Raw genomic sequence first — 15,227 nt, forward strand, 5'->3', positions numbered from 1 at the left:
CGAATTTCGCTTCTTCACCTTAACTCTCAAGACAATTTAACCGTATTCAAAGTTATCCCGCGGATTCAAAGCGGATTCTGAAGCCTCGTGTATAATTCAAGTAACGAATAACGAGGATCAGAATGTCTGTCGATTGAAGTTCCGGCTGAGTATCCGGCGCGAGTACAGACCTGTATATACATATATATTGATAACTCTGGACAATATGTTATTGTTAAATTAATCTTAGCAGTGACACAATCCTTCGCGTGGACCACGTCTTCCAGTGCGAATCAAGCGGTCTCGAAGCGGCAGTTACAGCGAAAGTATCGCACTGCTCGGCACAATAACGACGCGTCCGTTGAACGGAGAAGATAATACGGACGCCTTCGGCGAAGGTCCCGTCGTTCCAGCTTCTGCCTCTTTTCATTCTCACTCGCGTGACAGTTAATTGTTTCGAGGCAGGCTAGCTGCGCGAACGCGGTTGAGAATGGCGAACGAAACGCGGCGGAGCTGCGTTGGACGTATCGCGCGATCGCCAAGAGAAATGAAAAGGGAGCCATTTCCCGGCGGCTCCGCCGGCAGAACGAACGACTCGCCTCCGATCCCATTCAATTTCATTATCCCGCCATTCCCGTTATGATACATATATCAGTCTAGGAGATACATACATTATGCTACTTTAACCTGTAAAAACGAACGCTCAGAGTTTTCTGGGTCATACCCGTCACGTTTCACGCTTCACACGTGTTTCAGTACATGTATTTTTTAACAAACGCTTGCAGTTTATCAATTGTGCGCTTTACACGTTCAAATTCATAACTCACACTGTAAAAAAATAAAAGCGTTAATTTTAACTTAAAAACGCACAGCGGACTTTCTGAGATGCAAAAATGTTAAAATTAACACAAAAAAGTATTAATATTTTGTAGGCTCCAATATTTTTTTATCCTTATACTTATCGTTAAAAGTTTGATGTAAAAAAAGTATAATAATAATTAGAAATAAAAGTCTTGAAAAATGCTACTTTTCTCGAGAACATCTAATTTTTACAAAGTACATTCTTCACATTTCCTTTATCCATTTATCTTCGAGGATACTTTCGACAAAAGATAATTGCGCTTGCTGCAAGAGAGTATCGGTGGTTGCAATCCTTTCACGCCGAGTCCTCAATTGATCCGGCCATCTTCTTGGAAAGAGAGAAATATAAGAAGGAAAAAGAGGTAATCTCTACAGCCGATAACCAGCCAAGAATTCGTTCCCGTGCGTGAATGGGCGGGAAAGTTGCGAAAAGATGTTCTCTTGAGGGAACACGTAAACGAAAAAGAAATTTCTCATAGAGGCGCGGATTCTTGTAGAAGCGGATAATCCCCGAGGGATGATCCGCCTAGACTATCCGCCTGCAAAATTAATTTCGAGGAGCCTGAAAACAGGTAGCGCGGAAGAAGCCGTAATCGGCAGTTTGTTCGTTTCGGCGAGGCGCCGCGCCGGCTTTGAGTTGGTATTCTCTTTCTTTTTTTTCGGCGCATTCATTCGTGAAATTAATGAAAGTGCGACTCGTCATCGCTGTGTAAAAGATAAAAAAAATAAAAGTGTATAATTAAATGTGAAAAATAAAAGTGTATAATTAATTCGTATTTCTGACTCGGAGCTTTTTCAATTACGATTACAGGGTTTAATACAATTTCCACTTGCAGTCTCTTTGTAGATTTCGAGTTGAGGCGGAAATATTTCACGACTTCTCGAGATATTTAAATAATGTGAAAATTGACATTCTACAACATTATAGTCCGTTAGAAAGGGAAAGAGACAGAAGAGAGAGAAAATTAATGGACTATATGAATGAAGTCACAAATGAAACTAACAAGGCCTGCTCTCTCCTCTCTAGCTGCATCCTTCTCCACTTCCTGATTAAAAGGAAATAAATATAGTATAAGCTAATGCTTCGCAAAGGAAAGTAAGAAAACGTAAGTGTAGAAAGTACAATGGCTAGAGCTTAAGCGGAGAAAGAGCAAGCCTGCAATTATGGTGATTACACTCGCTTAAGCGAGAACATACGGTACACTGATAAAAATGTAAATACGGAGAATTCAATGGAACAATTTTCCATAATATTTATTCGATCATCCTTATAAAAGTAGAATATTTCAGGCATGCGTGCGTTTTAATTAAGACTGGATAACTAAAACTTTTTAAATGATAAAGCTTTTAACGACGCACGAAATTAATGCATATGTTTGAAATATAACGTTATAACATATAAATGGGTTTCTCGTTCAACTTTATCGCAGCGTCACTTTCAACTAGACTATAACAGAGTTAACATTTTTCGATGAATAACTAATAAAATATCGTTAAATTCGATTTGTTCTCTCGACATGCGTTTCTATAATCACGATTCTAGTACGATTTAATTCCCAACTCCTAAGTATTTATTCATATAAGTGCAGAGTCTCTTCGCGTTGGCGGAGCGAAAAGCGAGAGACAGCAAAGTGCACCGAGTAAAACCTTACCTCGCTACTTACTTGCTCGCCGTTGTTGCATTCCGTCTCTGTGGCGTTTGAAGGAAGTTTTTCCTTCGCTGGGACGGACTTGGACTTCCTCTTGGATTTTCCGTGATGCAGCTTTACCGCCACGGTTTTCACCTCGAAGTTTTCTCGCGGATAGACGCACGCCAGCATCCTTGCAGTGGCATGAACCAGCCCGCAAAACCGCACGCTCGAGTTTTGCCTCTATACGATTTACGTTAACGCAAAAACCAACCTTGTCGGAAATGTGTTTCTCGTTTATTCCCCTTCGCACACTCTCACAGATATGATACGGTGATAACGACGACTTTGAAAAAGAAACTGTGTCGCGTCGCGATAACAAAATCGCAAGGTCTCATATTGTTTTATTAGGATAATATTCCCCAAAATATTTGTCCCAGAATAAATTTCGAGACCACAAACCTCTGCAAAATATGGAGGATTTTTCTTAATTCTCGGAAAAAAAAAAATTTGTTGACTAGAAATAAAAAAAGTAAATCTCTTTATTTTACATTAGGGATGCTGTATGTGTATTTGTAAGAGAAAATATAAATTACAAATTTTATCAATAAATTTGTCTTATCTAAAGCTCATCTTAATTGAAAAATAATATTCATATTAAAATGGAAAAATTGTTAGAAGAAAAGAATTTAAGAATATTATCTCTTGTCATTGACCTCGTTATTTTTCGCCACCTCTAGGAATTTGCATTTATTTAACATCGTTAATTTAATCCTATAATTGAAGGTATGCTTTGTAATTAGCGATTGGTGAGTGACGTACCGGCAATAACACGATATTTACTCAAAGTAAATGAATATTATCTGCTATTCTGTGTGTGTGCTCGATATAATACTACAGAATTTATCATAACGCTATTAATTCGTTAATTGAAAAAGGAAAATAATTTAAACAGTAATATTTCACGTTACATTATAAAGTCTTTGTAAGTCTTTGTAATTTTTTTATTTAAAACCTCATCAAATTACATTTTATTCATGTTTTAATAATTTTAATAATTTTCATGAATTAATATTGTCTTGTTATAATAATACGTCATATCTTTTCTTTTGAAATTGAGAACAATTATTAATACATGAAGAACAATTCTATTGGAGTATCAAAAAATTTAGTTAGACACAGATATAAAAATAATTTTGTTGGATTGTCAAAATAACTGTAAAAGCCGCTTAAACATGATGAGCAATATTGCAAAAAAATTTTTAACATTCTAGCAACCATTTTGAACGTCTTACATAATTATTTTGATAGTTCAATAAAAATATTTTCAGATTATCTAATAACTAAATTTTTGCTTGAATAGCAAATTTTGCTTAAACGACAAAATTGTTCTTTCCGTGTAGATATTGATAAGTCTTGTTAAATTTTTTTTTTTAAGTCACAACATCCTCTCGGCTAAAATGTTAACGCGACGCTCATCTTTCATCTTATAGAACATTGTAGATCCGCAGAATAATTTGTGGGAATCCTTCGAGATTTAAAGGTCCTCAGTGACCATCTATCGATAAATCCGCTATTGAACGATGTGCGAGTGTACGTAGTACGTTGCTTTCCATTTATAAGTCACTTGACACGAATCGACACGTAGCGCTTTAAAGATTCAGGACGGCAGTGTATCGAATGGCCCATAATGCACGTAACATGCAAAACTATACCGGACAGATAAAGATACAGATATACCATTAATTTTCCATCTTCACATTACACACTTTATGTATCTCCACATAAGCTTTATATGAAATAAAGCGTACAATTACTTAGCAAAATGGCACATAAAAACATGTATATCCGGACTTTTATAAATGTGCTAATTTTAAATTGATTGTTTGTAATAAAATATTGAAAGTATTTACCAGCATTTATCAAATGATAAAATTTTAATATAATCATTTACAACAATTTAATTTTTCTTTAAAGGAACTATCGCGATAGAACAGGAAATTTCGGAACTTTTACTAGTTTTCAAGTTTTAATGTCATGTACTTTGGAAACTAATGCTTAAATTAAAATCTTATCAAAGTAAAAAGGTGAAGATTACTTGAAGTTTACTCAAGAACGCAAGGGAACAATTTCATCGCTTGTAATTAAAAAATAACTCGCCAACTTCATCGTTTTTAACTACAAAAACTATTCGTATTTTATTATCATTAAAGATTGACTTCATAGCTAGAGGACACCTGCCATTCTCAATCGTGATCAGATAGAAAAGTAGGACACCTTTTCTATAGACAGAATGTATTACAAAGGAACTTGTAGTTATTTTGGTCATCAGAGCTATAGGCTGATCTGAGCTTTTTTTCTCCCTCGATATTCATTCTCCTCAATATTCAACATCAAATAATTTGCAACTTTCTCGTTTTCTTTATAAAAGAAATGAGCTGACGCACAAAATCGATATAAGGCTGAATTTATGGGCTTTTTTCCGCAAAAGATGTCGGATGAAAAATGAGCCGCGTTGGAAGCGGTTTTGGCTGCGCTAGAAATTCGAAATCTTTTCAATATTACGATTCGGCATTTCGTCAAGTTCGACACCGAGGAACAGAGGGACGCCTGCGTCTCTTGGCGCCATGCCTCGCCTCGTGACCCGATAATTCTCTCGCTCCTCGTTTGTAAAGTAGGAATATAAGGCATGATAATGGGCTCTATCTTAGGAGCCTGAAGAATGAAGTTACGTTCACATTGCTTCGCTGAGAGCCACGGACAAAATTTCGAGACAAAGGCTATTAAAATTTCATCAAAATTCCTGTTAAATTGAACTTTTTATCCGTTACTCCAAATTTACAATTTACTATACAACAGAAGCATGCTATAAAAGCGCCATTTAGTTTCATGGTTCACGACAGTTTTTGTTAATATTTAAGAAAACATTATATTATTAAAATACAGATATGTGTTATATATTATATGTTTTTAATTAACATATTATTTAATAATATAATTGATCCATATTTTTCATCAAATTACAATTCTTAAAATTTTTCAATATTTAGAGCAAAGACATCCGAATATAATTCAAATGGGTTAATAATAGCAGCGCGTCAATGGAGGTTCCGATAAGTATTAATCAAGTTTTCACCCGGTTAAGAATCGCGCGCGAATCTATTTTCACTCTATTTTCACTCGATCTCATAGCTAAGAATAATGTACTAAATAAAATAGAGAGAGTCGTGATCCTAATCTTCAACTCAAAGTACACAAATGCTTCGAAGTATGTTTATCAGTTTACGAAAGCATCGAACGTACGATCACATGAGAACATACGAATTTTAATTTCAGAGTATTAATAATTAAAATATAATACAAAAAATAAACCTAAAAATTCTTTAGAAAATACATACATTCTCCCAAAATACTTGACACATTTTTCAGCATTTAAAAAGAGATATAAAGTTATCCAGAATAATTTTATTGAAATATCTAAAAATTTAGCCAGATATAGATCTGAACATTATTATTTTATTAAACCATCAAAATATTTGTGTAGAAAACTCAAGCATGATAAATAATGCTACAAAAAAATTTGATATTTCAGCTTCAGCACGTTTTAACATAATGATGGTCCAACAAAATTTATTTTCAGACCGGTATCTAATTAAATTTGTAGATAAATCATCAAAACCGTTCTTTTCGTGAAAATATTCTACATGCAGATTGTACTTTAGTACACATATGCTTACATATGTCCATAGTGTTCCTTTTTCTCATGTAAAATATTAATATAGAACCGAGTTTACGTATGTCGTGTCCTTTTTCTTTTTTTTTTCTTGCACTCCCTCTCTCTCCCGACTGAAAAAATTTATTCGAGCGACCGAATATTCTCTTTAGATATAAACGGAGCACCGTACATACATAACGTGCATCTCGCAAGACGGTTAAACGAGTTGCCGCGTTTACGGGCACAGCACGGCGCGGTACGGCGCGACAACTCGTACACAGAGCGAGCAGAAGTGCATATCAATTTATGGAAATAAGAGAACACGCCTTGCCGCGTGGCCACGTCTCTCGTACCCGACGACGGTTTTACGCGACAGCGCGCGTTGATGGCTATCCAATTTGGCATGCAAAGCCCGGATAGCGAGGTGCACAAATTAGATTTCGGCGTAATTCGCGAAAACGTCGGCCAAGTCGGTTTTCCCGAGGCATGGCGAGAGATAATCGAAATTTAGACGTGTGTAAGGTCCAACCGAGCGGCCTGAATTGACTTAATGAAAGAAAGGGACCGCGAGAGTAAATTGCATGAGACAGTTCTCAGAAAGTCGCTGAACTAGTTTTCATCCGCGTATTTCTTTGATCCACTTAGAATCGACCCTCCCTCGGTTTGAAAGTTTGATAGAATAACATCTTTTCTCTCTTGCTACAATATTTTTCTACATATATGAAGACGCATGAATAATTTCGTCACAGAACTGAATTCAACAGGTTTTTATCGAGCCTGATTATTATGCGGTACAGATGCGGCTTATGTCGCATTCTGTCAATTTTCATACTACGATAAAACACACGTACACACGTGCCGCGGCATAATAGATGAGATTAAAGTTAAAAACCTAGAGAAAAGCGCAGCCAGCGTATATAACATCAGCTAGTGCACAAAGCCAGTAAATAAGCGAGTCGTGCTGAATGGGAGATCTTGTATGTAAAATTATCTTATTCCTACGCAGAAAAAACAATTTTAAGAAAGTATCTAAAAATTTAACTAGATATAAATCTGAAAATAATTTTGTTGGTCCATCAAATTAATATAAACATAAGAATTTTAATCACAATAAGCTAATATCTGCAAAAAGTTGTGACATTCTAGCAATTAATTTGAGGATTCCACATAATTATTTTGATAACGCAATTATTTTAGATTTGTATTTAGATATACTTTTAGATACTTCAGCAAAATTATCCTTTTCATGTAATCTTCACGGAAAGAATGATTTTACTAAAATATCTAAAAATTTAGCTATCTAGATATAAATCCGAAAATAATTTGTTAAACTATTAAATTAATTAAAAATCTTACCCATGATGGACAATGCTACAAAAGTTTTTGACAAAGAGACACTCTCGCAATCAATTTGAGTGTCCTACATAATTATTTTAATAAAATTATTTTAAATTAGATTTGTATCTATAGATACATTTTTAGATAGTAGTAAAATTATTCTTTCTGTATAATTTTCATATAATTCCCGAAGAAGATGTACTTTACTGGAAAGATTTGGTTGCGCTTTTCTCATTTCGCCGAGAGAAATTGTTCTTGCAATCTCACTTTGATCGAATTAAACAAATTTAACGGTGAGAATTAAAAATTACCTGAAATCTTGAAATATCTGAATTATCAAAATAATTCTACAGGATACTCAAGCTGATTACTGTGGAATGTCAAAATTTGTTGCCGCATTGCTCACTATGCTTGAATTTTCTACATAATTATTTTAATGATCCATTATACATAAAATTATATAAAATTATATTAAATATAAAATAATAAATTGTTTTCAGATCTGTATCAATCTAAATTTTAAAATATTTCAGCAAAATCGTTCTGTATATTGGTATAAGTATAACGTTTCATACGCAACGTCTTAATACTGTGATCTGTGACGTCCCGCCGAAGAAACCTGATGTAAATTAGTAAAATGTTAGCGAGCCAGGCGTTAGTAGAGCAAACTGACGAGCAAGATGGTAAACGGGTTTTTAATTGAAAATGCAATTCGTGGTATTCGCACTCCGTCGTCGGCTATATGTATACCTTGTCGACTCAGAATGAATTAGACCGGCACGAACGAAGTGGGTCTTTCGAGCATCTTGGCTGTCGACCGTGGAATTTACGATTCGTCTGTTGCACATGGAAGTCGAAGAAGCAAGGAGAGAAGGAACGGTAATTTTGCGGCAGCGGTACGCTTACAAGGACGTACCCCGTGGCGACGGAGCAAGACTAAACAAGAAAATCAGATTCAACGACCACTTCTTATGCGCCATTATCATCACCTCAGCGATTCTTTCCGTGAAAACGTTAAGAGATATTCTGTTTTTAAATCTCATTTACAAAATGTAAAAATTTCAAAGATCACGAGTGACAGAATTCATACATTTTATTACATAGAGAACTTATATAGTTTATTAAAAGTTATAACTAAATTTCCCATCTTCTTTACAATGCTCCGTAATATAATATATAGGATGTTAGTTAAGTATGTATACTATACTCAACAGAACGATTCTTTGGTTTACTTCAAGTAAAAAAATCCATATAAACATGTGTTTTAAACGGCTTAGTTTCCGAAATACAGGTGAATGTTCGCAAATGTTTGACGAAACGGTAAATTGCATTGGAGATATCTTCCTGCATAAATATGCCTTACTTCACGTGAGTTACAACATTCGCACAACCGTAAACAAAGTGACAAAGTCAAAGTCAAAGCCTACTAGATCACCAGATTTAAATCCTTTGGATTATTTCCTTGGGGGACATTTGAAATCATTGGTTTATACCATCCCAATTGATAATAAGAATGATTTGAGGAATCGAATAGTTGCTTCATGCGAGGCAATACGTAACACACTTGGTACCTTTGAGCGTGTACGTCAATCTTTGAAAAGAAGGCTCGATGGATGTATCATAACGCAAGGTGGATATTTTCAACAATCTATCTAATTTATTTTATCAGAAGAACTAAAGCCTATTTGTGTTTTTCCGTTTTTGACTAGGTTTTTTAAGCGGTATATCTTTCAAATAAACAGTTTAAATATTACGTTTTTATAAATATTACACGATTAAATATTACAAATTTTTTTATTTCAGAAACTAAGCCATTTAGGACACATGGACTTTTTTATTTGAAATAAACCAAAAAATCGCTCTGTTAAGTATGGCAACATACTTAACTAACACCCTGTATATTCTCCTCAAAAAATATTTCCGACAAATATTCTAAACATTCTCTCTAGATTGACACGTTTAAAAAAGTAAAATAAAAAAAAAGAGTTGAGTTAAAGGTACACGTAACGCGGTTTTGAAAATTTTTCCTCTGCTTTTGAAATATCCGTAACAGCTGCAACGATAATATTACATAAAAGCGTAAAGGTCTTTTCTATTGTATATCCGTAAATATAAAAATTTTTCCATTTAACTTATATTGTATTTTGTACATACATAACACTCTATTTTATTCTTATAAATAATAATATTTATCAAAAAATATTATTCTTAATTTTATATAAGTTTCCTGATTGTACATTATTAATATTGATATCATTTTACTATCTCACGTTGTATATTTTTAATTTTATAGGTACATACTATGTCTCTGAAAATAATAAATAATAATTTTTAAATTATTTATATGAGAATATAACAAAAAAAAAAAACTCGAAATTAATCGTCTAAAATTCTCAACATAAGCATGTCTTTTTGTCACAGAATTTCCTCTTTTAGCGTGCAAAATATGCATAACAAAATGAAATTGTCGCGTACAAAGAACAGTGAATTTTGTATCGTGTAAAATCGTCTGACACGATTTCTCCTCAGAGGCGGCGTACTCCGCAGGGAGACTAACTTGTCTCGTCTCTATTTCCTGGCTCATCAAAGTTGTACGTATCGTGATTCAAGGTGTACTCCTCGAACGGACGAACTCCGGAAATATAATCTCCGAACGCGGCTATGCGTTTCAGTTTCGTTTCCGCGGATGTCAGTTTGACTTCCAATTCCGACGGAGTACGCGAACGCGGATACAATTTGGAGCTTAATTCAATGACGGAGTTTCGGAAGCTCCGAAAATTTCCAGTTCTCTAGTCATTCCGCGTTTCCGTTCTTTTCATAGACAAATTTTAATGCGCCGACTACTAATGAGTTACTTAAAGTTTTAAATCCGTCAACTGTGTTGGATTATAATAACGTTCATAAAACAAAAAGATACATGCAATTTTTTTCCAATAAATATAAAAGGAAATATAAAAGGAAATAAATTGTTTCTCGTATAAAATTTATAAACTATACTACTAAAAATTCATTTTATATTCAATAGATATTCAATATTTAAAAAATTTCTCTTTTTTATGCAAGCTTGATTTTCAATAAGCTCGTTTATATAAACAGAGTGCTTCAACTCTTTTAATCACCAGAAGAAATTTATTTCTATCTGAGGAATATCGTTCAAAGGAAAGATACCTTAATTGCTTCAAATAGTGTATTAACGTGCGCGCGGTCGATCTGCAATAAGTACGTACTCATGCATATAATGATAAGTACTATTATACGGTGTAGCAGGTAAGCGAAGATATACTTTGCGAGAATCGTAACTCTATCGAACTTGGTAAAGTTATTTCGATGATACAATTCGAAGTTCTGCATCAAGCTTGCGAGAGCTGTCTACCGCACGGTAACACGATTTGAAGTAGTGTAATCCCGAGCTGAGCATCAATGTGTGGAAACGAATGTGACAGTAATTTACATCTGCATGTAGATTATACACGTAAAATGTGATTTGATGCATAATTCATACAAACATCGAAATTGAAAGGTTTGCTGTAACAATGATACAATTTATTTGTTGAAAACTCTAGCAAATAAATCGTCGAGTGAGCGAATTACGCTAAAGAATTGCTTCTAAACTTACAAAATAAAATTAATTACTGCTTAAAAAAATTGTTTTTAATGGCTAAAAATCGATTTAAATTTGATTGCCTGATTTTAGTATTGAACTTAATAAATATTAAGCCTTGGCCATAAGTATAAAGTTTAATTTATTGCATTTTCTTGAAAAAGACAATAATATAATTCAAAGAAAAATTAACAAAGTATTATGAACGTGTTATGAAAATTAACATTATTTTCTATCAAAACTTTCTTATTGTTTGTTAGATATGAAACATTTACGTTAATTTGTAGGAGTGCTTTATATTTATGAAAGGCTTTGTGATCAATTATTTTAATACTTTGTGTTCTTTAAAAAAAATTTATTTATTCTTTCTTTAATGTCTTAAATAATTAGTAAAATTATTTTTAATCGGGAAAAATAAAACCGCCATCTCTAAATGAATGACGGGACTTTTGTGAAAATTTACGCGGATATGGCGAGTGACATGGCAATCAAAATATTAATATCAGTATATAAATCAAAAATTAAATTTCAAAATTCTTAAAAATTAAACATACGCTTAATTTCCTCTCAACTTTGTACATGTAGGATCCAATGTTACGTTAATATTTTCTTAATCTAACGAGTAGTAACTTTTATTTATCTTTTTAAGTCTAAATTAAAGTCTTAGGAATTAAACAGTTAAATAATTGCATCTCTCTCTCTCTCTCTCTCTCTCTCTCTCTCTCTATTTTTAATACAAACAACTGTAATAACTCTTTCACAACTTTTTTTGTAGGGGCAATATCTTAAAAAATAATAAAGTTATCCTACTGACTAGTTGTGAGAGTACAAGTAGTAGCAGCTTCCAAGCTTTTCAAATTCGTTTCACATAGAAAGAACGAAGAATAAAGAGGTCAAATAACGTTAAGAAAATTGAATTATTTCATAATTGAGCACTAGATGCTACATTAAATACGTATTAAATTTTTTAATTCTCTAATAAACAAACAAAATGAAAAGGCGAATGAAATAAATGCAAGCAAAAGACAAGCAAGTAAATTTTTCTTATATTTTTCTTTCTCAGATTTTAGATTCTCAATTTCTAGAGATGCCAGAAACACAATCTTAGTTACGTCATTGAAAATAAATTTAAGTACCCCGTTATGTAACGAGATCCAGTAGAAAGTAAATTACAACGAATTTTGCCTATTTTATCGTTGCAATTTCCTTGTTGCAACTGATAAAAGTGCATCGTTACTCACTTATAGTAATACGTTCATACGAAGTCTGCGCGGAGTCGATGAACTTGAAATTCGAAAGTTAAATCTATATTTCGCAAAAAGTGACGTAAAATCATGAAGACAGCTTGCGATTTCGTTTGAATTAATGGAGCACAGCGGAATAACGTTCTCGTTGATATAAAGATTTTTATTGACAACACGATCGACACGCGTGGAGCGCTGGAGCGTCTAGAAAATCGCGGCGTTCCAAACACACGGACTCCGAACACTCTCGGCAAGCCGGCCTATTATCGATCGCGGGACAAAAAAAACATAAGAGATTCTCTCGCTGGGCCGTCAGATAAAATTTAATCTGTCCCCGCGGAACGCGAAAAAAAAAAAAAATAAATAAATAAAACGTCCGTCTATGGAGACGTGCGAAAGAGTCGCGCGATCAGATTAGTTCTGGCTTGCGGCTTTTGCGTTTGATACCAAACGCAATTAGTGTCAACGCGAACTGCCAAACTTTACGGAACGATGTGAGAATTAGCGGAGAGAGAAGAGACACGCAGCACGCGAACACACGGTGCGACGCTCGTCGACGAACTGCGTGGCCGAAGAGGCCGCGCCGCGCCGCGCCGCGTATCGCGCAGCACGGCGTACCACCCCTGCTGCCTCGCGGCCGGCTCTAAACCCCGTTATCGCTGCCGTACGCACACAGCGCGGACGGAATACTGTATTTTAGTCAAAACTAGAGTTACCATAAATTCCTCTCACACTTGCTAAAACTTCTCTCTCTGATTCCCAGACAGAATTTTACTGATTTTCTGACGCTTTCGACATTTCGAATTTTTTAAACATTCTCATATCCACACTTGGAAAACCGTGGAATATTTCACTGAAGGAGTCAATTTAACAGATAACAATGCAAATTACTATTAACGCTGCACGCGTTTAATTATCAAGTTGGTATAAGTATTCCGAAATACTCTGCGTAGGTGATGTACGCATATTAAATTCCTTTAAAGCCAAGAATTTCAATTTTCCAGACAATTTCGCGCTTTTCACTGATTTCTAGTTTTGTGGCGACTCTGCAAAATTACTTTTCCTCTTTGGAATTCATTTCAAATCGTCTCCACATGGGATAACGAGAAAAGAAGTGCAACGTAAATAACAGAATTATCAATACATTTGTAATTCATAGTTTGAGCAATTCAATTTTTTGTATCAATTCCCTTTTTGGATATCATTACCGTCTTCTTATTCGTTGGTATCATCATTATTATAATTGCTACGATCGCCATGATTATCAACCTCGTGACGCTGCCACTATTACAACATTTATTACAGTCTTTTTTCTCTCATTCCCTTTTTCACTTTTTTTCACTCTTCTTAAATATCTCAAGTTCCTGAAGTAGATGCCGTACCTCTTGAGAGAGATAACTTCTTTTTTCTCTTGCGAGAAAAGATTCAAGTACTTGATATTGCTAAGTTCGAACTTATAAAGGGAAAAAAGTTTTTAAATATCTCGTGTATTATCTTTTTCCTTCTCGGAATTCCGGATTGTGGAAAAATTACGAGAATCCAGATATTCAGCGTTTAAAATGCTAAATGCGAAAAACATTTCCGCGATAGCGTGATCTCCATAAATTCAATGAAGACATTTTTCATGCATCATTTCGCCGTAAAGAAGAGCTACACTGCTAATACAGGTGTTTGTCGATGTGCTACTAAACGATAATATGAATTATTTGGGATTTACTATATATAATTTTTACTGTAAATTTCGCTCACGCTTTTTTCTTTCTCAGGTACAGAAATAATTCAAAACAAAGTTGAATTAAGTAAGTAAATCAACACATTCCGCGGGTCATAAAAATACGACAGGTTTTTCTCATCTCACAGTTTTAACAGATAAAAGCTGTAAAACATTGTTTGTACATGGGGCGAGTTCGCGACAAAAAAGGTGATAATTCAAACAAGGGATTAAACAAAAGTAAGCTGCTTTAAAACAACATAATCTGAGCGGGCACATCGGGGAATTTCCTCGAGAAGAACGCCGCGGGCAAGTGTCCTTCGTTTTCGTGTTAATTGCATACCTTTGTTGTTCTCTAATCGTGCGTACGATACAAATGTTTTTAGTCTCGTGAAAGACGGTAGTGTAATATATTAATGCTGTGCGTGCGAGGCAAACATACACATGCATTTTGCCCAAACAAGTGATGCGAATTAATTATCCAGCGCGACGTGATTTAGCTTTCTCTCTCGAAGCAGAATTCGGCTATAGTTGCGCGATGTCAACTTTTCGTTATGTATTCTGTGTGTGTGTGTGTGTGTGTGTTTATTATATATCAATAATTAATATTATTTATTATAAACATTAATTAATAATATATGGGAAAATTAATAATTAATACTATATCAAAAATATTACGCGATATAACAATTAATATTCAAGTAGTGCACGTAAGTGTATCGCTTTGTCTACGTATATATCAATTTTTAGTATATATTGTTCTGCTATAAGAATTTGAAAACAAAGTAATAAAATATACTCGATAACGTATCGTTCATTTACTACATTAACGACATAACTCAAGAATTGTTATTTTTAATTGCTTGCAGAAAAAGAAGAAAAGAAAATAAAAAGAAGAAAAGAAAAAGCATACTTTAAATGAACTATTATATACATATAGATACTTTTATTCCTCTACACTCTATTATTACACCAAAATTATATTATATTTCAAAGTTAATATTACAAAATTTTTATGATTTGAAACAATGAAATTTATTTTCTAGAAAACTTTGTTTATTGAGTTATGTCGTTGTTATGTTGTTGTAGTCAATGAATACGATATACATTTGATTCAAAAAGAAAGAAATAGTCTGTAGTAACAATTAAT

General features: G+C 34.0%; 1 protein-coding gene across 6 annotated transcripts in view; it reads right to left on the minus strand.

Moving 5' to 3' along the window:
• LOC108748736 (myb-like protein AA) overlaps nucleotides 1-15,227 on the minus strand; it is a 91,597-nt gene that overhangs the window by 39,441 nt on the left and 36,929 nt on the right. For 2 of the 6 annotated variants that reach the window (XM_018487039.1, XM_018487037.1), the window contains exon 1: nucleotides 2,493-2,718. The exons of 3 other annotated variants lie outside the window; for them this stretch is intronic. In XM_018487039.1, the coding sequence (XP_018342541.1) occupies nucleotides 2,493-2,660 (168 nt within the window). In that variant the 5' untranslated portion in view covers nucleotides 2,661-2,718. Of the gene's footprint in view, nucleotides 1-2,492; nucleotides 2,719-15,227 lie in introns of those variants that run through there. One more of the 6 variants, XM_018487038.1, reaches the window with a different exon arrangement.

Source organism: Trachymyrmex septentrionalis, unplaced genomic scaffold (assembly GCF_001594115.1).
Source record: "Trachymyrmex septentrionalis isolate Tsep2-gDNA-1 unplaced genomic scaffold, Tsep1.0 scaffold24, whole genome shotgun sequence".
NCBI classification, from domain to species: Eukaryota; Metazoa; Arthropoda; class Insecta; order Hymenoptera; family Formicidae; genus Trachymyrmex; species Trachymyrmex septentrionalis.